The following is a 27,055-nucleotide window of genomic DNA, read 5'->3' as shown; positions in this document are numbered from 1 at the left end:
AGTGGCACAAGGGAGATAGTGTTCATCACTTTCCAGAGGAAATAATGTGAGCCGCCGAAAGGTTAAGGACACTGGCTAGAATTCATTCTTCTTACTCGGACCTGGAGCAGTTTCTTTATACCCTATCTCTCAGTGTATGTGTTTCACTTCAAAGGGTTTGAAATAAGTTGATTGTCTTCCCCCCCCCCCCATTTCAGTGAATAATTGCTTTTATTCTTTGGGCTGGGGGAGGGAAATACCCTATACTTGAAGTATTTTTGTGTCTTTTTATAATACAAAATACACATCGCTCCTTAATCACCACGATGAAATTTTCCAATTGCTTAATTCAAAAATAATATTAACATATTTTAAAGACATTTTAAAACAGAAATGAAAGGCAGAAATCAAAATAAACCATTAAACTTTTTATTAATATATTGGTTGAGAGAATTTTTCATTTAAAACTTTTTAAAATATTGAGCTAAATAAAACCTACTCTACAAGCCATTCCCATACATGTAATTTCTCAGAAATTTGACCAGGGAAGTCCTTCCATAATGGTTTAAGATAAAGGTGGATGATTTCCTAGCTTTATAATTGTTGGGAATTGATTAAACTTTGATGGAACTATTTCCCCCCGAACTTTAAAAATGTTTGGTAATATCTATCCAATATACTAGCGAATGAGCATTAAATAACAGAGTGGGTGAAATTGCCTGCTATGGAGGTTGGTGAATTCAACCTACAATGCAAACACATTTTATTTCTTCCCCCCTGTGTTCTTCCTTTCTCTTTCCTTTAGTGATAAGGAAACTATCATCCTGATTTCAGAGATAACATTATTGCCCAGAGAGTGAAGTGGCTGGTTCAAGTCTATTATACAGCTTTAGGTATCATTGCTGGGGTTTCAGACCCAACTGTGTTTACCTCAAACCTTAGCTCTTTGTACTAAATGAAAAGGCAATGAAAGGATAATGATAGGAAATGTTTAAAGTTTATTAATTATAATTATTCTAAAGCATATTTTTTTCTATGGCATATGGTTGTTTACCTATGACCAGTGGACTACAAATATTGCTAAAAATATTAAGTCAATATAATGAAAACATTTACAATGTAATGGAAATGTTTTCAATGGAAATGTTCAATGAGTCCTTTAAATAAAAAAACAACAACATTTTGGGTCAAATGCAGATTAAATGGCTATCTATCAGGAAGGCTAGAAAATTTCTATTCAAAGTGAACTAGATTATTTTTCAGATATAAAGAGTTTGTGACTTAGTTGGTTTTCAAATTGACCTATCTCTGGCTTTTAGTCTTTATACTATATTAGAGGCCTAGTGCGCGAAATCACGCGAGACCCAGACCCGCCGTGCCAGCAATACCCCAGGCCCACCGTGTGGGAGTAGCTTGCCGTGTGAGCCATGAGCCCCTCCATGCCACGTGAACCCTGACATGCCATGTGAGCCCTGCCACGCGAGCTCTGCCCTGCCATGTGAACCATGAGCCCCACCCCACTGCTGAAAACAGCTCGCAGACTTGGGGGAGGGACTGAGAGGTGTTCCATGCATTTCCTGGTGGCTGATCGTTTGGTCGTTCCAGCGTTATGACCACTGGCCTTTTATAATATAGATGTACAGCAAGCCTACAATGAATCCATTTGCCTACACACCACCTGTAGTTCGTTTCAAATCTGTTGAATCTCCTTTAACTTTTAAGGTGTTCTCTTGCAAAATAATATGTAGTGAGGGCATAGAATATGTCAGGTTTTGTGAAAGGTTTCTTCCTCCCTCTCTCCTCAATATCTCTCTCTCTCTCTCTCTCTCTCTCTCTTTCTTGCTTTCTCCCTTTCCTCCCCACCCCCTCTCTCTCTTTAGTATACAGTCATTTTCCAAACAACTGTATGGAGAAATATACAGGGTATCCCCTAAGCCAATCAAAGAAACATAAATATCACATGATATCACTCATTTGTGGGATATAATGAACAATATAAACTGATGAACAAAAACAGATCCAGAGACAGAGAATCATCAATCAGAACATCAAACCTCAGAGGGAAAGTAGGGGAGGGTGGGGGTAAGGGGGAGAGATCAACCAAAGAACTTGTATGCATGCATATAAGCCTAACCAATGGACACAGACAACAGGGGGGATGAGGGCATGTAAAAAAACATGCCTTTGGGGGGGTAATGGGGGGATAAGAACACATATGTAATACCTTAATCAATAAAGAAACTAAAAGTAAAAAAAAAAAATGTATACACACTTTGGCTGCCATTATTCATTGCAGTGGGTTAAATCTGAAAAGAAAGAGACATCAGTTGCACTATCACCTGTTAAAGTATGTAAACATTTTCATTTGGGGGGGACACCCAATATAAATACAAGAATAAACTCTGTGTTTCATGTACTTGCAACTATAAATCTACTTTGGTCCCACCCTACACACACACACCCACACCCACACACACACACTCACACATATGCTTATAGAAACATATGTACTTATGTGTTCTTTATAGGTGCATATTTTACAATGCAAAGTGCTTATCACATAAATACTTATGTGTATTTATGTGTATATTTATTAAGCCTAACAACAATTTTATAAAGTGAATGTTTCTGCTACCTGCACTTCACTGGTGAACATAAAGAAGCATGATTAGCAAAGGCAAAGCTAGGCTCAGTCACTTAACAATTCGATTACCCTGTGATAATTTAAACTTGTGTGTAGGTTTTGATTTCCTATCAGTTTCAATGATATTCAGCATCTTCTATAATGTAGGCCAAACAAAACCAAACTCAGCTATCCCAGAAATCAAAAAGTGGCTATCCATGATACTTTTAAAACATGTTCATCTCTCTTGTAGACATCAGCTAAAATAGTTCAGAAAATATATGATCTGGGCCAGAATAAAGGAAGCTATAGAAGAGGCTTGAATAACAGATTGAAAGAAGATACTAAATTAGAAAAATATTTTTGGAAGTGATAAATACTTAGATGTAGAACATGGATTTTAAGCAGGGGTTATAGTATTGCCCCCTCAATATTTGTGGGATCTGTTTACATGCCATCTCCCGTGACTGACACAAAGGCCTTAGGATTAGAATTATGCCTGTCACTTATTATTTACCCTGTGTTTCACCTGGACCAGTTCTGTGCATGTTCCCAAAGACAGACAGTAATGTAGTGTGGCGGCAGCAGTGTTTGAGGATGAGCCATAGGTTTCCTTTCACCTTTTCTTAATAACATTCCCACGTCTATGAGGTCCTGAAACTTGCAAACAGTCCTTCTCACCAGTTAATACCAACATTTGCCCTGCAGCATAGGGCATAGGATTTCTCTGAAATATCAAATCTTGGCGAGAGAAACCCACATTCTATCCATGTTAATTAATATCTGACCCCAAGTAGTTGTTTCTCTGCTCCTCATTCTGCTGTCTACAGGCACATTCCGTTTTTGAAGTTTACAGTATCTGCTTCCCTTCTGTTTCCATTCTTATCTGACTCTGCTCCCTTAGACCTAAAGACAAAATTATTTGGGAAGTCCTGATGTTCTCTTCTCTGTGTCCTTGCATTCTCAGATGCTCATTGTGCATTTATTTCTTTTAATTAGACTACATGATTGCTCCATTTTCCCCCAACCTCCAGTCAACAGAAACAACCTTGATTCATTAGCTTGGTCCTGTGCTAAACCTCTTGCTGTAAGCCATGGCTTTATAACCAGTCAGTCCTTTAATAAGGGCCCAACTTTGTATAGATAGGCAGAGACAACCTTGTGAGCAGGTTGTCATTGCCTATCTAGTAACATTTGGTGAAGTTGTTTTTTGGTTTTTTTCACCAGCACAAAATTACACAATCTTTATATTGACCTCAGTCATATCTTATTGAAGTTAAGATTTAATTTTTATTTTTCTGCTGATTGTAACAGGTGGGGTAGGCAGAAATTTGTACAGTTCTTGTGTTTTATCTGTTATTAACTTGTGAGACTCAACCATATATCTTATTAAGTGTATTACTTAAGAAATTTAGAACAAAAGAACATGTTTTCTAAGACACACATCAAGGATAGAACAATTAAACTTTTATATGTGTTTTCTTGGAAGTAAATCCAACAATACTTTATAATAATAAGTCATATTTTTTATTGAGGCACTGTCTCAAGTATCAAAATTAATTTTATTCCCTAAACCTATTAATTAAAAATAAGCAATCTGGAGAACATTTGAGCATCAATATATGTACTTATAATAAAAAATCTCCTTACTTTTATGCCAGCCTAAACGCTATATGAGAATAACATTTAGTTACCCATTACTCAATATAAAGACCCCATTGTAACTCACCCACATACATTGGAATGTTGAATGTTACATGTTAAAGTGGATATTAAAAATACACAGACACATACCACACTTTCAATGACATTGAGTCAGGAAACTTTCTAGGTCTGTTTTCTCATATTAAGTACATCCTTTTGACTAAATGATTCTTAAGTTCTTTTCCCCCATGGTATGATATGAGTATAAATTTGTGTTTCTAGTTCTCAAGAGGCTGCTAAACCTTCAGTTTGATCACACTAATTCCCCTCCATTGATACTCCCAGTTAATCATGAACTCATCAATGATTCTTAGGTCTAGATATTAAAGGCTGCGTCTAAATAGCAATTGCAGAGCAAAAGGAAAGTCAGTGAATCGCCTTGGACCTCTCTGGTTAATACAGGGTTGCATGCAAGTTGTGTAAAAAATCTCTGACTATCTCTGGCCAGTGTGACTCATTTGGGTGAGGCATAGTCCCCTGCACTGGAAGTCATGGGTTCAAGGTCATAGGTTCAATTCCAAGTCAGGTTGCATGTCTGGGGTGCGGGCTCCATCCAGGCCACGGGATGCACAGGAGGCAACTTATCGATGTTTCTCTCACATCAATGTTTCTCTTTCTCTCCACCCTCTCCCTCCATCCCTAAAAACAATTAAGAAAACATATCTGAGCAAAACTTCATCATGTGCATTTGTCTTGGTCAAGTAGATCTACATAAATACTGTTATTTACACAATATATTTTGGGGGGCATTTTAAGGTAATACTACATTGTTTCTTTTTCAACTAAGTTGTTATGATTTCTGTCACTGTATGTTAATTTAGAAAGAAAGAATTACTGTCACTAGAGAAAATAAAAGTTATGCAGGAAAGGAAAAGTTGTGAAAGCATAGTACTTGGCTTAATTGTGAATAGCATTTACATAGTCACAATAATGTAAATCTTTTTTTAATATATGTTATTGATTTTTTTTACTGAGAGGAAGGAAGAGGGATAGAGAGTTAGAAACATCAATGAGAGAGAAACATCGATCCGCTGCCTCCTGCACACCCCCCACTGGGGATGTGCCCACAACCAAGGTACATGCCCTAGACCGGAATCGAACCCGGGACCCTTCAGTCCGCAGGCTGACGCTCTATCCACTGAGCCAAACCAGTTAGGGCAATAATGTAGATCTTGAACTGAACAGAGACCCAATGGGAAGTCTGAGATAACCCCATGAGGAAGGTGGTGTAGGGGGGGTGGAAAGAAAGAATATGCTTGTGTGTGGTGGGGTAAAGCGACGAAAGGGATCTGAACCCGCATCTTTCAAGGTGGGAAGTCGATACTAGTAAATACCAAAAACTGAAAAATTAGGGAATAACAATAAGCATGTTATTTAATCAAAGAAATAGAGGTAAATTCCAAAAGAAGCAGCCAAAATATTTTAATATACTTGTTTTAGGAAACAGTAAATGTAAAGATCTAAGGGACTTTAAGTTTATGCATACATAAATGTATGATTAAAATAAAAATAAAATATGTTGTCTAAAAATGTTATAAGAATTTTGATTCATATATATTATGTTCTAAAACTTTTTAATGCATATATTGATACCTTCTCTCTTAAGTGAAGTCATAATTTAGGAATGAAATGAGATCAGGTGACCACCAATCTGTATTTCTCAATCCCTTCACTGTTTTCTTCCAGCCCCCTAACACTCCTTCTCTCTGGCAACCATCAATCTGTTTTCTATGAGTTTGTTTCTGTTTCATTTGTTCATTTATATTGTTCTGTAGATTCCACATATAAGTGAAATCATATGGTATGTCTTTCTTTGTCTGACTTATTGCACTTAGCATAATACCCTCTATGTTCATCCATGTTGTTGCAAATAGTAAGATTTCACCTTTTTTCATGGCTGAGTAGTAAAGTACAGCATAGTAAACATAGTCAAACATATGTATGGTACCAGCTGGGTACTGGAAATATTGGGGGAGGGGGGACACTTTGTAAAGTATATGATTATCTAACCACTATGCTGCACACCTGAAACTGATACAAAATAATATGGAATGCACACTATAATTTAAAAAATTTAAATTAAAAAATTAGATCAGTTGAAATTTTTTTATATGTCACCTGTTGTACCATTCATACAAAGCTATTATTTTTGTTTCATTTTAAATTACTTATTTTTCCATCACCATTTATACACCCTATACCTTCTTCCACCTCCACTCATCCCCCACAGTCACCACATTATTGATCTTTTATATTGTTGTAAATTTTAAATTATGTGAAATTTAAAATACCGTAGGAATGACCAGTGTCTGGATTTAGTTGTGTGTTTTCTATGCTGAGCTACTTCTATTGCACTGTCTAGAATTTGAGTATCTATGTCTATAACATTATGCACCAGAAAACACTGACATGGTAAGTTGATAAAAGAAGATATTTACTGTTTGGAAATATGAGAACTACTACCTGATTTTCAATATTCTATACTCAATTACCTATAATTTAAACCCCCCAAAAGTCAGAGCACATAGAAAACAGGTTGAATTTTATTTTCTTGCGCATTACTAAAGCAACATACAGTCCATAGAGGGAATATAAGTAGAAATCAATTTTCTTTTAAAAGATCTTGGAAGACATTGTCTTGATTATCAAACCAGTTTCATCCACACTTATTATCAAAGGTTTTCATCTTTTAGGACAGTGGTTCTCAACCTTCCTAATGCCGCGACCCCTTAATACAGTTCTTCATGTTATGGTGACCCCCAATTTCATTGTTACAAATTGAACATAATTAAAGCATAGTGATTAATCACAAAACAATATGTAATTATCTATGTGTTTTCCGATGGTCTTAGGCAACCCCTGTGAAAGGGTCGTTCAACCCCCAAAGGGGTCGCGACCCACAGGTTGAGAACCACTGTTTTAGGACATATATTTGCCAACTCTCCTGAATTTTTCTCAGCCATCAATTTCCCAGCTGATGCTATTTTTAGATTTAATTATAATACTGAGGTTAGGATAACGGCTAAAATTCTAGTTATGTTCAAATGTCTGGAATCTTTATGAAAATTCAATTCATAAAATTTTAAAAATATGAGCTTAATAATTTATTTTTAGGTATTTATGCGACATGACGCTAGCTATGGCCACATTTATTCCTGCCTTTTCTGTGGACATGTAGATAGGTCAGTTGCCGACAGATCTAGTCCAAGGCAACTAATGGTGTAGTTACATTGGCTTTCTTGCTTTTAGCCAAGACCCAGATGTTATCACTCCTGAAGCTGAATGTCTCATATGTTCATATTCTATTTTGTTTCTCCCTTCACCCCCTCCAACCACCCATATTCAAAGCCTTCATTTTCAGGACCTGGTAGCATCTTCCCATTCTATTTATCACAGTAACATTTTAATTTTAGTGGGCATTAAATTCTTTAAAAAGATGAATAAAACTCTGAGACAAATAAATGTGTAAACATGTAGAGTTAAGCTGGCAATAAGCCTTAAAGAAGCACTGGAAGGTAAAATATTTTCCCTCTAGGGAGAAAAGAAAATATCAGTTAAATGCATTTTGAGTTGTCCTTCATTGCAATGTTTGCTATCCTCAGAGACAGGAACAAAAATGCATGTCAACTGACTACTATTTAACTTGCACCCACCCTATGACTGCTTTCATCTAATGAGAAAGAAAACTAAATAATGTAGGTTGTTAGTATTTATTTTTATTTTTTACTGACTCTAGCAGGCCACAGTAGTTTTGCTGACCTTGACGGAGATATCTCTGTGCGATAGTTCTATTGCTGGGCTATAGAGTCAGAGTACCTCTGCAGGTCTTTTCAGAATTCTTGGGCTGAAAGGGAAGCAGGTGTAGGCAGGGGTTAGGAAAGATAGGCTGTTTATTTTGCCCCTGCAGTTTTGATGGAAAGAAATATTTGTTTTAGGTGATCTGTTTCTAAGAAATGCAATTTTGAGGAAACCACACACCCTATTCTCAACATTATTTTCCTTTTTTTCTCCCTTGAAATTTACTCTAACCATCTCAAAGTAAGGAATTACTCTTAACAACAACAAAAATGCTGCAGCTCACATTAAATTTTCTTTTGTTCCAGGTGAAAACCTACTTCAGATTTCTCAATGATATTCTTACTTCCATTATATCTGGATTATATGCCCTGTTTAGGGGAGAAGTAAACTTCAGCATACAATCTTCTGAAGTATTTTGGGGTGGCATTCTTTAGCAATGGGACTGAACTCAGCATTCCTTGTTGTACCATTTGGAGCTTTAATTGGAGTTCTGTAAACTCCACAGGCTCCTATCCTAAGAGACAGGAATAAACAGGCATGTGTAATCATTCAACAAACATATATCTAGCGCTGGTGTGGTGGTGGGGACACTGCTGGGCATGGAAAGTAAGAGAGGAAGGAGATACAGTAGAGAATGGCTGCAGTTGATATGAAATTATACTCTGAGCAAGGCTGGGCTGTAAAGTGTATATATATATACACTCTTTGAAATCCAGGAAAAATATTTTCCACATCACCAATTGTACCACTGGAAAATAAATTGTTATTGGTGAACAGTGGCATTTGAAGTTATTAGAAAACTCAAATCGAAAGGGAACAGTGCTCTGCCATGAATAAATGATGTTCATACTTCTTTTTGCAAACTGCTATGTCACCTCCAGGGTAACTTGTCAAGTGCATTCTTGATATTAAGTTTCAAATAACAGTAACCAAGAAGTGGAACTTAGAAAAATGTATAAATGTGCATATTCTTATGTCCTGAGCAGTAAGAAATATGGAATGTCAAGTGATGAACTAATAGCAAACACATAATTCAAGTCGTTTTTAGGTTGGCTTGCAACAGAGAGTCGGAAATCGTGTCAAGGAAATGTAAGAGTGTGCAGCTCGAGTCTGTAACCTGATTTATTGAACTAGTCAAATAAGACAGTGTTCCTTATAGGGGACTCAGAGATATTCCTGTAGATACTGCAAAAGAAACTCTTGCCCAGTGGGGGTCTGCAATGTAGATACACTGCCTGGTTCCATAACGGTTGTTTTTGCCTTTTGATGGTGCATTTTTCAAAGTAGAATATATTTAGCAAAGATCAAAATGATTATGAATATTAATATAAGGAGGACAGCTACCTGGAAGAATTCTCTAGACTTCATTGGTTGATAGACATTTCTTTTTTTCAAATTAGTTGTCAATTTGAAATTCTGGAATCTAAGTGCCTTTTCTATAAGGAAAAACGTAAAAGAAATATTGTGACCTACTTCGTTGGTTTACATGAAGGCATGCAAAATATAATAAAATATTTTCAATTATCTACAAAAAATAATTGTCTGTTTTGGCATACCTAGTAATGTCATGTGTTTTAAAATTACTTAACCAAGAAATCTGAAAAATTCAAATATTTAACTCTGGTTTTGTTTATTAAGTTACATTAGTAAACAAAACTAATATTTGTATGTGACTTAGAATTTAAAAAGCATTTTTTTAAAATACCATTTCATGGAACTCTCCATTAGCACAGTGATATGTTATCTTCTACACCCAACCCTTTAATGAGCCCTTTAGCTCTCTATTACCGCAGCAGTCAGTACTGCATGGCTGACATCTGCTCATGTTATATCCCTGTCTGGACTCTATAATCCCCTCCAGCCAGAGACAGTATTATTTGCACCAATCCCCCACTTCCCAGACTCCATTTGTAAATATAGGCCACCTGTTGATACTTAATAATACTTTATTAACTCGGATTTCATTACTGTTTTGCCAGAGGTAAAACTGAGGGTCTAAGATGTTAATTAAGAGATGCATCCAAAAGATACTAGTATTAAGAAGTGGGCCAGAATGCAATTCTGGGCTTCCTAACTCTGAATCCCAAGTCTATGCTTTTATCCTCCATGTTTTCCTATTCTTTGCATATTTGAATTATAGGGCTACATTGTAAGGAACATTATAATAATGAATACAGAAATATTCTTAAATAGTACTAAACATGTGTTTTATATTCACTTGTGTATATGACAAAAATTTCATAATATTTTTAAAACACATGTTTAGGACTATCTTTAACAATATTCACTTTGTAAGTCTGCTTCCTAAACATAGATCGCAAGGCCTGGGCTTCTGGTTATTTATAATCCACCCCACAATTCATCAACTCTCCATTTCAGAAAGTGATTGAATGAAGTAATCAGAAGGCAAAATTCCTTTAAAGGCTATGTAATTAAAGTTCCTTAATGTGAACCTTTGAGCCAGTAATTCAGATCCCTTTTGAATGTATATTTCTCGTGAAAAGGAACAATCAATCGTGATGATAAAACAAGATGAGCCACGCGTGCTATGAAATGAATCTTGATTTCTTGAAAATCTGGATATGTTCAAATGAGCAGATTTGGCATTGTGTTCTGGGCTTTATTGACAAAGGAAGGCAGTGTCATTATCTATTACTTATGATGGTTCATCAAGCTCCCAATGAAAACTGTCAGCCTGGAGCAAAGAGATGAAGCTGGGAAATAATTGTCTTTCTGTGCTTGGCTATCAATCCATACCAGCATTAAACAATCTGTTTTGTAATTTCCTTGAAATATGTTTAATTTATTTATATAAAAAAGAAGTGATTAAGCAAGCACCTTTTTGGTAGTAAGAGACAGGATAGCTTTTAACATGGTGTGATCTTGTGAGCATCTTCTGACACTAGAGGTCCAATGCATCTTATGACACTAGAGACCCATTCAAGAATAGGCCTTCGTTCCTCTGGCTGCCCGCACTGCCTTCGCTCCAGGCAGAGCCACCTTTCCGCCTTCACTCCCGCCTCGGAGCTGCTGCCCAAAGGCCCAGAGTGGCCCGGCCACTGCTATCTTTGTTGCATCAATTTGCATATTCTGTCCTATTGGCTGACAGCGCCTCTATCTTTGTTGTGAAGTGATGGTGAATTTGCATATTCCATCGTTATTCGATAGGATTATGGAATCCTGAAACACAGCACGAAAGGGACCTGAGGGTTTCATGCCCAATTCTCCTGCTTTACAGATGGGAAACCGAGATTCAACATGAATGTGTGTCTTGCTCATGAGAGAAGGAGACTGAACAGAAATTGGGACATGGGTTTTCTACCTCCGGTTTGGAGGACAGCTCTATAAAAATGTAGGTGTTGGGATAGCAGTGATTGTTTCTGTAAGACTGCAGGCATCTCTCCATTAGGGTAGCCATGAATATACATGTTTCATTTCTGTTTCTCTGCTATTTCTCATTTCAAAATGCAAAACCTATAACTTTTTCATCTCTTGGTAGCTTTGTGCATGTAGGCAATACAGAATTCTGTAGATTGGGGTGTCTCATTTCCTATTTGATTGCCTGGTTTTCTCAAAATGCATTTTCTTCTCCCATCTGGAATTCATTTTCTGGGTATCTCCCTCTCTAAGGAAGCTTAAAAACAAAACACTGTTTATTTTTGTAACTTTCCCTATGCTTTTACTCTATAATTTTTCTTTTCAGAAACCTCTAATTATTCCCAATTCCCTTTTGTGGGAGATTAGAAATAATCTGTTTAGTTTTCAAGGTTCAACACACTACCTATGTTCAACCCTTTTTCTTACAAGTTCCCAGGGTGCACCTGGCCTATGAATCAAAGTTACTTTGGGTAACCTCTAATTAGTCTCATTTCTGTGCCTTTGCTTGCTTATGGTTTCTCTTTGTTCCTTTCTGTGGAAGGAGTAAGATCTTTTAATTATGAAAAAAATCCTAAGACTGTATGGCCTTTCTCCTGTCCACCAGGCTGTGAAAAAGAACCACCAAGATGAAAGGGGTCTCTCAGGGTTGGTTCCCAGCAGTCTGGCTGAGGTTTTGATCTCTTGGGTTCTGGTCTCTGTTTGCTTGGCTCTGGGTGTCTTTTCTTTTGATCCTCGCTCCCTGACCTCCCCCAGATGGGGCTGGGGGGGATGAATAGGCATAGTACAGGGATTTTTAGGGCAGTGAAAATATTCTTTATGATATTACAATGACTGATATATGTCATTATATACTTGTCTAAACCCATAGCATGTGAATTCCAGGAGTGAAACCTAAAGTAAACTATGGACTTCAGGTTATGACAAGGTTCATTGGTGATAAAAAATACATAACATTTTAGTGAGTGGTATTGATAAAGAAAGAGGCTATGCATGTGTGGGGTAGGAAGTGTATGGGAAATCTTTGTACGTCCTTTGCAATTTTGTTGCAAACCTAAAGCTGCTCTAAGAAAAAATAAAAGAAAACATAAAGATAATACTTTATATTAAACTTTCGCTTCTTTTATAATGAATTTGGTAAAATGTCACATTTTCTGCAGTAAAGGGCTTCCAATCTTTGAATGATACTAAAACCCAACTCTCTACACTTCCCATGAGGCCCTTCAAGCCCAGCTGCCCTCACCGCCCCCCCCCCCCCCCCTCAGTCTGTCTGACCTTTTCCTCTTTGCTTAGCCCATGTTTCCCCTGGTCCATCCACACAGGCTCCATGCGGCCTTCCAACATGCCCATCCTGCCCCCGTGCCTGGGCTTTCTCACTGGGTTTCTCTTCCTGGAACTACCACTTCACAGACATCAGATGACACTTTGGCTTGTTTCCTCTTGTCCATGAAGCTTTTGCTAACAAGAATCTTATTAATGAGGCTTTCTAGAACCCCTAATTTAAAGGGCACTCACCCACCCACCCAATTCCGGACAGGTACTCTCATCTTCCTTCCCTGTTCTATTTTCCCCCATTATAATGATCAGCATCTGACATACTACACATTTTTAATATTTATTATTTATTATAGTATAAAACTGTTATTCACTGTTGTATTTATTCTGTGAATAAATGAATGTATATCATTTTTGCACTCATCATCAGTGACTTGAGCCAGGAACACTGGAGGATGTGTTCTATACAGCACTTTAGTCAGTTATCTAAAGGTAAATGGATTAAGTAAATAGACTTGGTTGTCAATAACTACATGGCATCTATTGTTAAATTTTGTCACTGAGTTAACTAATTAATGAAATGAGTCAGAAAATGAGACATTTCCCAGTGGACTAGCAAAGCTCAATCCAAAAAAGCCTCAACCATAGGAAGGTTGTCAATGAAAGTCTGAGGGCTACAGACTGATGAATCCCAGAGGGAAAGGGTGGGGGGCCAGGAGAGATTAACCAAATAATATATGTGCATATTGCATTGCCCAGGAACACAGGCAAATGGTGGTGAAGGCGGGGGTGGGGTGGGAACACGATGGTGGGTGGAAATGGGTGGAAAAGGAGTTGGGACATTTGTAATACTCTCAACAATAAAGATTTTTTTAAAAGAAATAAAGAAAGTATGTTCTCAAGTTCATTTAGTCATATTGCAATAGAGCTTAACACTTTTCAAATTATTGGTTTACTAAATGTGCTGGTAGCTCCGACTCCTTATGAGACTGCAGAATTTGAGTTAAAAAAAAAACTCAAATTGTTTCAGAGATTGAAACTTTGGCCTGATTCTAGGAAAAATAGTTCATTCTATTTTTTAATATCCCCCCCCTTTTTATGGCATAAAGTGATATGAATTAAATTTAAAAAAACACACAAAAACTTGTCTAGAGTACACAAAGGGTAAAAGTTAATTTTTATTATTTTGTGTAATAGGTTTTACTTCTGTGAAATTAGAAGCTCAAGTTAGCAGAGACAAAAACTTATTTTTTCCAAACCTCACAAATCTGTTTTTTTTTTGTTTTCAGAGCATATAATAGTTCAGTAGATAATTTGAAACTGATTCATCTGTTAGACCATCTGTCAGAAATATGCTGCAGCTGTCAAATGTCCAGCAAAATTTGAACTACAAGTCTCCAAGTGATTTGCCCTTGGTACATGCAGACCAGACCGTTTCCTATTTGATTTACAACCATGATTCTTGCAACTGTGACTGATTTTCTAGCTATATTTTAAATATTTTTTTCTGAGCATAGCTGTTGGACCAACCAAAAGGAAAATGAAAGAATATAATCTTATTTTTTAATGTAATAGCATTGAATTTACTCATTGCCATTCACTACTATACTGATTGTGTTCAACATTTTTCAAAATATATAAAGAGATCAACCAAAGGACTTGAATGCATGCATATGAGCATAACCATTAGATACAGACAGGGGGGCAGGGGATAAGGGCATGTGCTGGGGGTTGGGGGCAGCTGGGGAGAGGTCAATGGGGGAAAAAGGACTTACACATGCCGGGGTCCAACCCCAGCAGGTCCAGGGGTCCCCAAAGATGTGGATGGAGTCGGCGAAGAAGGAATGACACAGAGACAGCGTTCAGTTGATCAGCAGCCTAGCCAGGATCTCTAGCCAGGATCTCCAGCCAAGTTCTGGTCTGGATCTCCAGCGAAGTTCTGCTTAGGATCTCCAGCCAGGTTCTGTGTCCATGTTCTCTTGCTAGGTTCTGTCTCTAGGTTCTGAGGCCAGGTTCAGTCCAGGATCTTTTGCCATGTTCTCTCCAGCGAAGTTCTTCTGTCTCTAGAGAACGTTCTGTGTAGGTTCTGTGCCTAGGTTCTGTCTCTCCTGGTTCCGTATTCTAAGTTCTGTCTTGCTGTCTTGTTACATCTGTATTTATACCAGTTGATTCAATCCTATCAATCTCTATTACAAAGGTTAGGGCGTTTCTTATCTCCATTCCAGGGAGTAAAGATTATGTAGCTTAAGCATGATTGTTCGTAGTTAAAGTGATTAATTACCCGCCTGGCACTTAGTTGAGGGGTTTTATTCCCTCCCTAACTTCAGGGGAAAATCCCTACCTGGGGAAACAACCTTTCTCAGAGACCTTGGTTAAAACACACAGTGCCAAGAAGGTGAGCAAACATATTAAGAACAGTATGCCATATATGCCAGGTCCCTTGAAACAGCAAGCATGGACCGGCTCCCGGCATACACATAAACTCACAAACGATGTCATAGATTTCTTTCATGGCTTTAATCCTCTGTTCCATTTACTTTGTAGTAATTATACTTCTTTTTCTCTTCAACTAATCATATTAATAAAATCCCATTAGTTTGATTTTCTTTTAAAAAAACATGTTAATACAAAAAAAAAAAGAAGAAGAAAAAGAATACCTACTACTATGTGCTCCAAACTCCACATATTAAGAAAGGGAAGAGGCCCTCTTCCTTCTGGAACAACTCAGTATATAGCAGGGAGATCCACACATAAACAAATACTTATAACAATAGATTTTCAACGAAACAGGATGAAGCTGCTATTAGAAACACCAATAAATGTCTTATGTACCTTTGAAAACAAGCCAGAGAAAGACAAGTACGTGTGACTTCACTCATAGGTGGGATTTAATGAACATATTAAATGTTGATGGAGATCAGACAGTTGATGTTTCCTATGCATGGTACAGTGAAGAAGATATTTGCATCACATCACAGGAGGAAGCCAATGCTCGCTCTCTGGACAAGCAGTTTTTAAAAATGGAAAAAAAAATTCTTTAAAGTGAATACATCTCAATAGCACAAACTAGGAACTAGTTCCCCTTGCTCACTGTTAGATCGATTTATTACTTATCATTGTCAGTAATTCATTGATTCAACAATTTTTGTGAAATTCCTGCTGCAGGCAATGTTCTTAAGCCCCAGGAATAGAGGCTCAGTTAGGCAGGCACATGCCATGTTCTCCTGGTTTTTAGAATAAACAAATAAACAAATAAATGAGTTGCCTCCCCCTTTGTGATGTTTTCCTAAAAGCATCAGAAAGCATAGATGCTATACAGACAAGTAAGAATTTGGCCAGGATTGTGAATTAAAAAAAAAAAAAAAAAAAGATTGCAATCTACATTCTCCATTAAATTTGATTTGGTCCTTATATTCAGTTGAAGGCCTCTCCTCTCACATATCACAGTATGCTACAGTTATTTCCTCTTAACCAAGTCCTAATTCCTCCAAGACACTAATGAACATCAATAAAGTTGAATCTGTGACTATAATTTTTTTTCTGAAGCAGAGATATCTGTTTCAAAAGAAAGAAATGAAAGGGAAAGAAAACCCTTCAAATGTAATTTGTAAAATAGAATTGCCATAGGATCCAGCAATCCCACTTCTGATGTACATCCAAAGAAAATGGAATCACTATCTCAAAGAGGAAAAAAAAAGTAATAAGTTTAAAAAAATAAACAATCAAGGTAATTTTAGATTGTGTTTGGTGCTGTGAGGAAAATAAAACAGTGTGATTGAAAAGCAAGTAATATTTGGAGGGTGTAAAGGCGGAAGTTGAGTCCTTGGTGTAGATAAACTGGCCAGGAAAAGAAGAAATGGAACAGGGAGGGCGGAAAGGCCCTTGAGCAGGGGGAGTGTGCTTGGTGGGTCTGAAAAAGAGAGAAAGGAGAGTGGGATTAGAACTTAGTGACCCAGAGGAAAAAAATGAAATAAAATAGAACCAGTGTTACGTCAGGGCCAGCACACCACAGGCTTTTGTGGCATTTGGATTTCATACTAAATGGGAGGTTGTCCGGAGAGAGAGACATCAGTGTGAGAGAGAGACATCCATTGGCTGCCTCCAGCATGCCCCCTACTGGGGATTCAACCTGCAGCCTGGGCATGTGCCCTTGAGATGGAATGGAACCTGCAACCATTTTTGATGAACAGGATAATGCCCAACTAACTGAGCCACACCTGCCAGGGCCTACCTTCCTTCCCTTCCCTTCCCTTCCCTTCCCTCCCCTCCCCTCCCTTCCCCTCCCCTCCCCTTCCCTTCCCTCCCCTCCCCCCCCCTCCCTTCCCTTCCCTTCCCCTCTCTTCTCCTCCCCTCCCCTCCCCTCCCCTCCCCTTCCTTCCCTTTCCTTCCTTCCTTCCTTCCTTCTTGAAAAGAAAATAAAAAATTAAGCAGAAATCATAATCTTGGGAATAAAGTTTCTGAAATATAGATGGACTTTCAGCCGTAGGCAAACTAAATAAAACTGAATAAAACTAAAAAAAAAAAGACCGTACCCTTTTATGTAATGATGTTTACTTTGAATTACATTAGTTCACACAAACACTCCATCCATGCTTTTGTTCTGGCCCTCCGGTCCAGTTTAAGAACCCATTGTGGCCCTCAAGTCAAAAAGTTTGCCCACCCCTGGACTAGATCCTATACCAATCTTCTCTTGGTCAGAGCGTGGGAAGTGATGCTACCTATAATTTATGAAGGCCATAATTGGCTTTATTAATCTCAGCGATTATGCAGGAAGCACCTGAGTCATGACTTCAGTCTCCTTTTCATTCAAGTCCTGAAACTCTTCATTAGGCTAGAAAAGAAATAACACTTTACTTGTCCAAGGGGTCTTCCCCCTGTCACTGAAGCAATGTAACCAATAGCAGAATCTGTCTAGGAAGTCAGACAAATGGTGTCAAGAAATAACGTAGAAAGCAGTAGTTGGATACAGTTCCCATTAGGTGGGTACCCAGGAAGTTGCATCCTCAGACTGGTGAATGCAATAATTACCAATAGTCAGGCATGTGGCTGAGCAGTCAGAGCATAAGGGAATTCAGGAACAAGAGGCAAAGTGCAGTCCTTGGGGCTCCAGCTCTGACAGGAGTATCAGAGGAAGACAGAACATCTCTGGGAAGAACTGAGATGCTACTGGAGAGCCAGAGAAGGAAATTAGCACAACTATTCAGCTTGCAATTCAAGATGGTTTGGGCCATAATGAGCATTGCTTGGAACCCAGAGAGTTTAGAGGGAGGTCTGGCCTCTTAAATTTGTCCTAACCATGAAGGAAAATGGCCATAAAACCTGAGGCAGGGTAATTCCAGCTTCAAAAGTTAGGAATTGAATGCACAGGACATAAGGAGACCATTAAGTGATGCATTGCACTGAGAATGTGCCTTCCACAATAGCTTTTTCCCAGAAGTACCCATGAAGATTTGCTACAACTTCTGTCCTGATAGCACTATTAGATTCTGGAATTCCTTGCTGTTCTTATTTGTTTTCTTTGTATTAAGTTTATGTTTTCAAATGTGTGACATGAAACATTTTAAGTGCTGTAAATTGAAACGATGATATTGTGTTGTGAAAATTTTACATTATTTTAATTAGAGATACAATTGAATGCCACCCCTAATGCCAATTTCATGTGTACTGAAGTCCTTTGACCTTGTACACTCCTACCCATGGCCCTTGTCAATAGAGATCCCACTGCCCTTAGGTGAAGGGTTACAGCCATTATTGAATTAGAATTCTTACAGCTAGTCTGCCTTCCGGATTGACTGAAATTGTGTGAAAATAAAACTCAAGGCCCATCTGCTTCTCTAGTTTTCATCCAAGATTCCCTGGAAGGGAACTCCACCAGAGACCAAATATTTGCTGTAGTTGTGTTGCTGTAGTTTTGGAAGCCATCCCAGTATGGGAAAATACAAAACTAAATGATTTCAAATGTTTGCATGTTCTCTCTCTTTCTCCCTCCCCTTTATAAAAATTGTAACTTTCTACAGGGAATTGCCTGATTTCCTAGTATTTAAGAATATTGAGACACATGTTCTAACACAGCAAGCAAGCTGACTCTTTGGGGTATGTAATATGTAATAACTATTGTTGCAGTTGGAAATAAAACTGGAGAGTTCATCATAATAGTCAGTATGGCAATATGTCTCTGCATGGATGCATGGAGTGCTTCTACAAACATCTCTAGGAAATTTCATTACCCATTAAGGCCTCCATGATTTTGCTTAAGCTGTTCTCCCTTTCTATAATTTTCTTAACCCCTTTTCATCTATATGTAGTTCATCAATTCTTTAGGTTCTCTTTTTGTATAAAATATGTTACCTGATACCATAAGTGATCATTAATCATTCTTTCTGCTGGATACCTGGGATATTTGTTATACCGGACCAGAGTTTGGGAAATTTTTTTCTATAAAAGGTCAAATAGTGCAGCCCAGCCTGTGTTGCTTAGTGGTTGAATGTTGACTCAAGAACCAGGAAGTCATGGCTTGATTCCAGGTCAGGGCACAAGCCCAGGTTGCGGGCTTGATCCCCAGTAGAGGGCATGCAAGAGGCAGCCCATCGGTGATTCTCTCTTGTCATTGATGTTTCTATCTCTCTGTCCATCTACCTTCCTCTCTCTCTGTGAAATCAATTTTTTTTAAAAAAAGGTCAGATGATGCATATTTTATTTTGGAGGCTATGTGGTGTCTTTTGTGACATCCCACTGTTGTATGAAAGCAGCTGTAGACAGTACATGAATGAATGTGCATAGCTGTGCTCTAATAAAGCTTTATTTATAAAACCAAGCAATGGGCCACACTTGGCCTATAGTACATTGTTTGTGGACTCTCATACTTGACAATGCTTGATTATAGACCTTGAGAGAAGCTTAGCTAATGCTCTCCCATTCTGTGTGGGTCGTCTGTCTGAAGGAGAACTGACATAATTAAGGTTACACATTTATGATGGAGCCAGGACTGATAAGCAGTTCACCTAAACCACGGCCCTGCATTTTCATTTATGTGTAACTTTCAGTATTTGATGCTATTCTATTTAGCACTGAATTACAAACTGTTTAGTATTATCACTTGTTCTTTCATGTTTAACCACTTCATGTGAGTCCATGTATTATTACCTGTTGTGGAGAAATGGACTACAAACTAGTGTGTATATGTGTGTGTGTGTGTGTGTGTGTGTGTGTGTGTGTATTTTTTATATATTAATACATATATATATTAATGTCCCAAAGTGTTTAGAACAGTACAAGGTATAGAGTAAAATCTCAATAAATATTTGTAATTAAAAGTCATTCAAGAAACATACAGTACATGTAGCAATTTTATTTTTTTTAATTAAATTGATGGGAGTGTCATTGGTCAACATGAACAAGATCTGTATATTGCACCGTGTGCCCACCACCCAAAGTCAAATTTTCACCTGTCACCTTATATTAGGATTTAATTTTCATAATTATACGGTTATAAATTACACCTCAATTAAGGAGAATGTGAGATTGCCAGTGCATAAAAGTGCTTCAATTCTGATAATAACTTTACAGCCACCTTTTACAAAAACCAACCAACCAAACAAAAAACCCCACAAATAATCTCTTATATACGCTTATATTTTCTGTTCCCTATTTTTAAAATTTTTTAATTATATAATTTTAAAAAAATAGTGACATGTAAAATTTGGTATAAAGATGATTTGTTACAGCAGTCAAACTTTTAAAAATGTAATGTGGATAAACTATCTTCAGGTTTTATGAATGCTCTATTTACATTTTAAATTTAAATTAGTTAATGGATCATTTAATCAATTATTCATCAACCTCATTTTAATTACTTTAGATATCACTATATATACACACTGAAGGTTAACTCTTGGAAAATGCATCATTCATTAGTATTATGCTATGGAGCAAGTTTGGACTAAGAAAATTGTTCCCAGCAATCTGCTGTGGATTTCTGACAGGGCTTACTTCCTCATCTCCTGATTACTTCTCCGATGTCACCTGATCGCAGAGGCTTTCCTCCACTAGGCATAAAAAAAAATCCCTCAACCTCCACACTCCCCCAAGCTGCCTATCCCTCTTTCATATTAACGTCTCTATAGTATTTATCACTCTCTCATGATATAAATTACCTTTTACTTTTTAGTCTGTTTCTCTCCATGAAAATGGCTAATATTGTCAGTTTCCTCTATTGCTGCTTTTCCCCTGCCTGGCACAGCATAAGTGCTTGGTGCATATTTGAATGAATTAAAGGAAAATGAATGAACATTATCACATTCTGCATACAATGAGAAGTTGAGAAATAACAATTACTCTAGTTAAATGCAGGACTGTGGCAAAAGATTAGACAAAGTTAGACTCCAAAGAGTCAGGAGAGAGGAAATCAAGGTTTTATTTATTTGGGGGTACTGGTAGCTAAACTGAATAGCACATTTTTTTAAAGCAATTAATATGAAATCCTTCACTTTAGACACCCACTTTGTGAACTGATACTTTAAAAATAAAATTTTTGTTCATATTTTCATCATTTTACATTTAACTTTCTGGGGAATAAATTCATACACATATGCCATATTTCCCAGAGGCACCTGCAGTATAACTAAGAAAAATAAGAAATCTAACAATGGTTTACAGGGATGGATTTGTTCATTTTAACTTCAAATTTGTACACACTTGAAGGATGAGATAATAAATAATAATTAATTTTCCTAGTATCATTGGAGATGGAACTCTACTTGAGTGACTTTTCATGAAAACTAGTTCATTCCTTCTATTGTTAATGTTTTTTCTGTTTATAAACAGGTGAGGTAGAAACCATTCTAGAATATTCAGTGTGACCTCTGTGCCATTGAACGGAGGACTGAGTGTGTACTAACATTTGTTGGGGACTTAAGAGCACCTCTCTATAAATCAAGTGTTGTGTGCCCGGCCAGTGTTGCTCAATGGTTGAGTGTGGACCTATGTACCAGGAGGTCATGAGCTGATTCTTGGTCAGGGCACACAGCAGGGATACAGGCTCAATCCCCAGTAGGAGGTGTTCAGGAAGCAGCCAATTAATGTTTCTCTCTCATCGTTGATGTTTCTATCTCTCTCTCCCTTTCCCTTCATCTCTGAAATCAATAAAACATATATTAAAAACATCAGGTGGTGTGCCACATTGTAATTAAGCAGTGTGCTTTAGGACTCTAAGGTCATTCTGGAAATGTTTTCAGAGTGTGTGTCAAGCACTCTTCAGATCCCTGGAGAGTAAGTGTTAAGCAAACTATCGAAAACTTTATTCCCATATGCTTCCAGTAAACTAAACAATTAAATGAGAAGAAACATAATATGTCAGGTGACTCTCAATGCTCTTCAGGAAAATGAGGCAGATGTGGTGCAGAGAGTGATGGTAGCAGCATGCTCTTTCAGCCAGGTGGACTTAATGAGCTTGTCTACAGCAATGAAAGATGACTGAGCAGAGCCTGGCAGGAGTAGGGTAGAGCCTCATGGCAGCTGGAATAGTAATTGTGAAGGCTCGCAGCAGGAGCAGGCCTGTTGTTGAAGGAAGGGGAAGGGGACCAGGGTGGCTACATAATCATGGATGAGGATGCGGGAATGAGAGGCGACTAAGGAGGTGGCCACTGTGTCATTGGAGGGCTTCTGACTATTCTGAGGGACTGAGAGTAGGAGCCACAGGACCTCCTTATATTTTTAGTAGTGTCCCTTTAGTCATTATGTACAGAAGGGTGATGGGACAAGGGAGGAAGTACAGAGACTGTGCAGCCTTTCTGATGACTGATGGCCAGATGGCGCAAGGTGGCAGCGTTTGGGATGTTCCGGTATGAGAAGACACAGGCCTGATGCAGTCTCTCAGACAGTGAGAGTAAACAGAGAAGAAATCGAAGGGTCGAGTCCTGGGCACTTTACCATTTAGACATAAATAAAATGAGAAAGCTCCATTAGAGGATTTGGAGAACAAGCTGGTAATGAGGGAGGAGGAAAGAAAAATGAATGGGGCTATAGAAGCCAAGCGAGGAATAGAATTGAAGGATCACCTGGTACCAACATGGTTGACTATTTAAATATGGGAACTGATGCATTTTAGATGCATTTCAAGTTGGATATTATTGTGTTCTCCTTTCCTGACACTTATTTCCTAGTCTCTTAGTTCAGGTAGCATTCCTCCTAGTCTTCCCGCCTCCAATCTCAATGTTTCGAATCCTCTACTCCTCTAATGAAGGTTGTCGGGAGATGCCAGATTCCGAAGCCTATTAAATAAACAACCTCAACTTTGCTCATGATGCTGAGAGAGCAGGTCTGAATTGAGGCCCTTAGGTATAAAACACTGGGTCATAGCTATAACTCTTGAAAACCAGAAGGTTGTTTAAACTGTTCCTGTGATTTGTCAGAATGTCATAGTTGAGTTGCCTAAATTCTGACCATTTGCTCCATTGTTGTATCATAGATTTTTAAATTTTTGATGTAGTCAGTAATTATTTTAGCAAATACACACCAATTGTTATATAACGGTTTTTATTAACGCTCCCCCTTCTCTCTTCTTTTCAGAAAAATGTGATGAACCCCTTGTGGCTGGGCTCTCCCACGCAGCTTTCAGCAGCTCATCCTCCATGTCTGCAAGCTATTCTCCGGGCTATGCCAGGATCAACAAGCGAGGGGGTAAGCAACTTTTATCTCCTATGTCAACGAGTGTGTTAAATAAGAAATTCTTTATTTATAGATGTAGTGGCATACTGTACATAGCTGCATGTAACTCCCTCCTCAAAATCAGCCCATACAATCTACTTCATTGTGACTGTCGCACAGCTGGCTATCTCTCTATCCCTCATGTCACTCTGCTTCTGCATGTCACACAAGACACTAGTTGATCACCTCAAAGTGGATCAAGGTAGAAAACAATGTAGGGAGGTTATTTCCTCCTTAGGAAGATAAAAAAGAAATTCAGATATGGTTATTTTAATACACAAGAAGTTTTTCGTGTCATTATAACATTCAGATGCAAATACCCTTAGGAGAGGAGCCATGTTGGCTGAAGTTCATGCTAAGGTGTAAATGGCTAATAAGCCACATTTATTGAGGATACATATAATTAGCACAGCATGACATTACTTATCTTAAAGACAAACAAAGGCAGAAGGGAATTCCAGAGGGGAAAAAAAGTGATGTATGTAAGGGAAGCTGGGAATGCTGGGGATATATTTTTTTACTTCACTATTGGCAAGAACCTGTCCTCTGAATGTATATTTGCATTTATACTCTGCTTCTCTATGTATTCATACACCAAATAAGCATCCAAAAGCAAGAAGATCATATACCAACACAGAAGGGTAAAAGGATGTAACTTGCTAATTATACAGAAAAGAACAAAATACAGAAAAGAACAAATTCAGTTGAGCCTTATGTTGATACACATTGGCTTCAACTTTTGTCATTATCATTTATTTAAATTATATTCTTCAGATACATTTTAGAAAGATAGAGCTCATGAATACATAGAGAAGCAGAGTATAAATGGAAATATACAATCAGTGGACATATTGACACATGTATAAAATTTAATTTTAAGGATTCCCCCCAATACAAATTCATCTCCTCCAGCCTTGATATCAGGGACCAGTACATGACAAATTGGGGAGAAACATGATATTTAAATGCAAAATCCACTTGTAAGTCTCTCATGTCTTTTGAAGCCTACTTCTTTAAGTCGTTTGCTTGTTTGTTTGTCTTACAACAATACCTAAGTCTTGTGATCTGTATTCTGGATTTATCTCAACATTCTTTATTGAAAGTTTCCCAGTCGGTGTCATGCTGAGTCAATGACAATCAAATGGGTTACTCTTGCCAAAGGGAAGCACAGATATTAAAACTTTGAGAGTTATATATAAGCTATCCACTACCTTACATTTATATAGTATTTTACAGATTAGAAAATGCTTTTGTGTGTGTTCTAGATGTCATTTGATCTTCATAACAGCATTGTTAGATAGAATGTTAGGTTAAAGATGCCGATTATTTCTTCTGCCAAGCTTTCAACGTCCTGCCTCACATGCCTTTTGTAGAAATAATCCTCCTTCTACTACCCTAAAGGGATTGCCATTCCACCACATGGTCTTCTCTATCTACTCACCATGGATGATGAGAGAGAAGGAACCCATGAGCTCAACTGATGCCCTCAGAACTTCTGTGTTCTCTGTTATATGACATAGATTTGGGGATTGAGAGGGCTATTGGGGAAACCAGGAAGGGCCGTGTGGAGATAATATGAAAAGAGAATTAAAAGCAGAGACCAAATGGATCCACATAGAAGGTGGATAAATCCTGGTCATTCCTATTCTCTTTTAGGTCCCTGCTGTCATCATGCTATAGCTCTGGCTGTATTTCTTTAGACCAGCGGTTCTCAACCTGTGGGTCGTGACCCCTTTGGCGGTTGAACGATCCTTTCACAGGGGTCACCTAAGACCATCCTGCATATCAGATATTTATGTTATGATTCATAACAGCAGCATTACAGTTATGAAGTAGCAACAAAAATAATTTTATGGTTGGGTCACAACATGAGGAACTGTATTTAAAGGGCCAGAAGGTTGAGAACCACTGCTTTTGACTATGAAATTTACCTTTCTAATTCTAATGGTCACCTCCTCTTGCCTGAGCTAATTTGAATAAATTTGTCTTCCAAGTTACTAATTTGTCTTCCAAGTTTTCATTGGCCCCATTTTACAAGTTAAAATGATAAATATAGGAACCCAAAAAGACATCAGCTGAGAGTCTGAACTTGAGATTCTAAAGTGGCATAGCTAGGGACTAGTGGTTCAGGGACACCAATCTATGTCTTCTACTCAATTCTGACACTCTTCATGCCCAATTAAGCCAGATGAAGCAATATCAGTGCTGCACATAAATTTGCCCAAAGAAAGAACCTGAACCTACAATGAGGTAGAAGGTTTCAGGCAAGTTTGATTTATGTTTATGTAGTCACAGCAATGCTGTCATGAAATATCAGAGCTTCTTAAGTGATGCATCTTGGATAATTTCCTTTCTTTTTCACCCTTTGCCACTTTGGTTTACTTGGTAGATCCTTCAATGCCGGCTGCTCCTCAGAGACTTTTTCTTGTTAGATTTACTTCCTGGATAATCCCTACCATGTTAGAAACAGTCTTCTGTATTAAAAGCAAAGGGCAGAGAGTTGTTGGCAGTGTTTTTTGAAGTCATTTCACCTTTATTTCATCCAGCAGGGAGAACAGATTGCATTTGTAGACCACATAATTGACGATTGGTTCTAGGAGGAATAGGTATATAACAGACATCTGGAAAGACTGCCTGAGCAGATTCCTATGTCCAAACTTGTGTCTTAAAGAGAACTGCAGTCTTTACCTTCCCTTAAAAGATACCACTGACGTTAATAATTGCCTCCATGCTTTGATGCCTTGGCTTGGTCAAATCATTGCTTTTATCATTTTATGCTTCCTGCTGTGCAAGAGGGAGCTTTAGGAATTAGTATAATGCCAACCTCCTCTTCAGGTCACAGGCACAGTCTGTATCTACACCTCAGCACCACGCTTCCTAGGCTCCTAGGCGACTCCACAGAGAATCACACTCTGCTCCTCAGAGGGTTTGTGCCCACTACACCTGAAAAGCAAAATTTGTCTCTCCTTTTTTACACCCTTAATATCAGGTCCTTTTGTTATATTTGTAATCACTTTCTTTCTAATTTCTATTCTTTCTCCCCCGTTTCCTGCTTTATATATTAAAAGGATCACAGCTAATTAAATCCCAAACCAGAACTGATGCACTATGAATTGGGAAAGCGACCACAAAGCCTCCACGAGGACATTGTCCCTCTTGGTGCCAGGAATGCCTTAGCCTGTGCTCTTCTGCTCTCTCTTGTCCCTGATCCACCCTTCTGTTCCTTGTTGCCCACCCTGGCAGCCAGTATCTGCCAGATCAAGTACCATTCTTAAACTTGATGAGGAAGCTTTTTCCTTAGACTGTAACATCAAGGCTTAAATTATGAAATAGACTCATCTTTCCAACTGGTGAGCTTCTGTCCATGTGGGCAGATTTCACCCCACTATTTTTCCTCTTTCCCTTCTCCAGCCTCTACCCTTTCTCAGTGTGTCCCTTAATCTGCTCCTTCCTACTCCCTAATAATTCACTATTACTTTATTATGAATTCATTGGCTCACATATTTCTTCTCCTAGGAGCATTGGCCTTTTAAGACTAGATCCTTGGGAGCAGGAAAATGCAGGAGGCTGATTTTCTAATATAGCATTGCAGGATAT

At 38.1% G+C, this 27,055-nt stretch overlaps 1 protein-coding gene across 1 annotated transcript in view; it reads left to right on the top strand.

Moving 5' to 3' along the window:
- CNTNAP2 (contactin associated protein 2) overlaps window positions 1–27,055 on the top strand; it is a 1,817,652-nt gene that overhangs the window by 539,281 nt on the left and 1,251,316 nt on the right. The window contains exon 2 of the mRNA XM_036328432.1: window positions 23,321–23,431. Within this exon, the coding sequence (XP_036184325.1) occupies window positions 23,321–23,431 (111 nt within the window). The remainder of the gene's footprint in view (window positions 1–23,320; window positions 23,432–27,055) is intronic.

Source organism: Myotis myotis, unplaced genomic scaffold (genome assembly GCF_014108235.1).
Source record: "Myotis myotis isolate mMyoMyo1 unplaced genomic scaffold, mMyoMyo1.p scaffold_m19_p_11, whole genome shotgun sequence".
Taxonomy (NCBI): Eukaryota; Metazoa; Chordata; class Mammalia; order Chiroptera; family Vespertilionidae; genus Myotis; species Myotis myotis.
The sequence above is the reverse complement of the archived record's forward strand: the minus strand, read 5'-3'. Positions and strand labels throughout refer to the sequence as shown.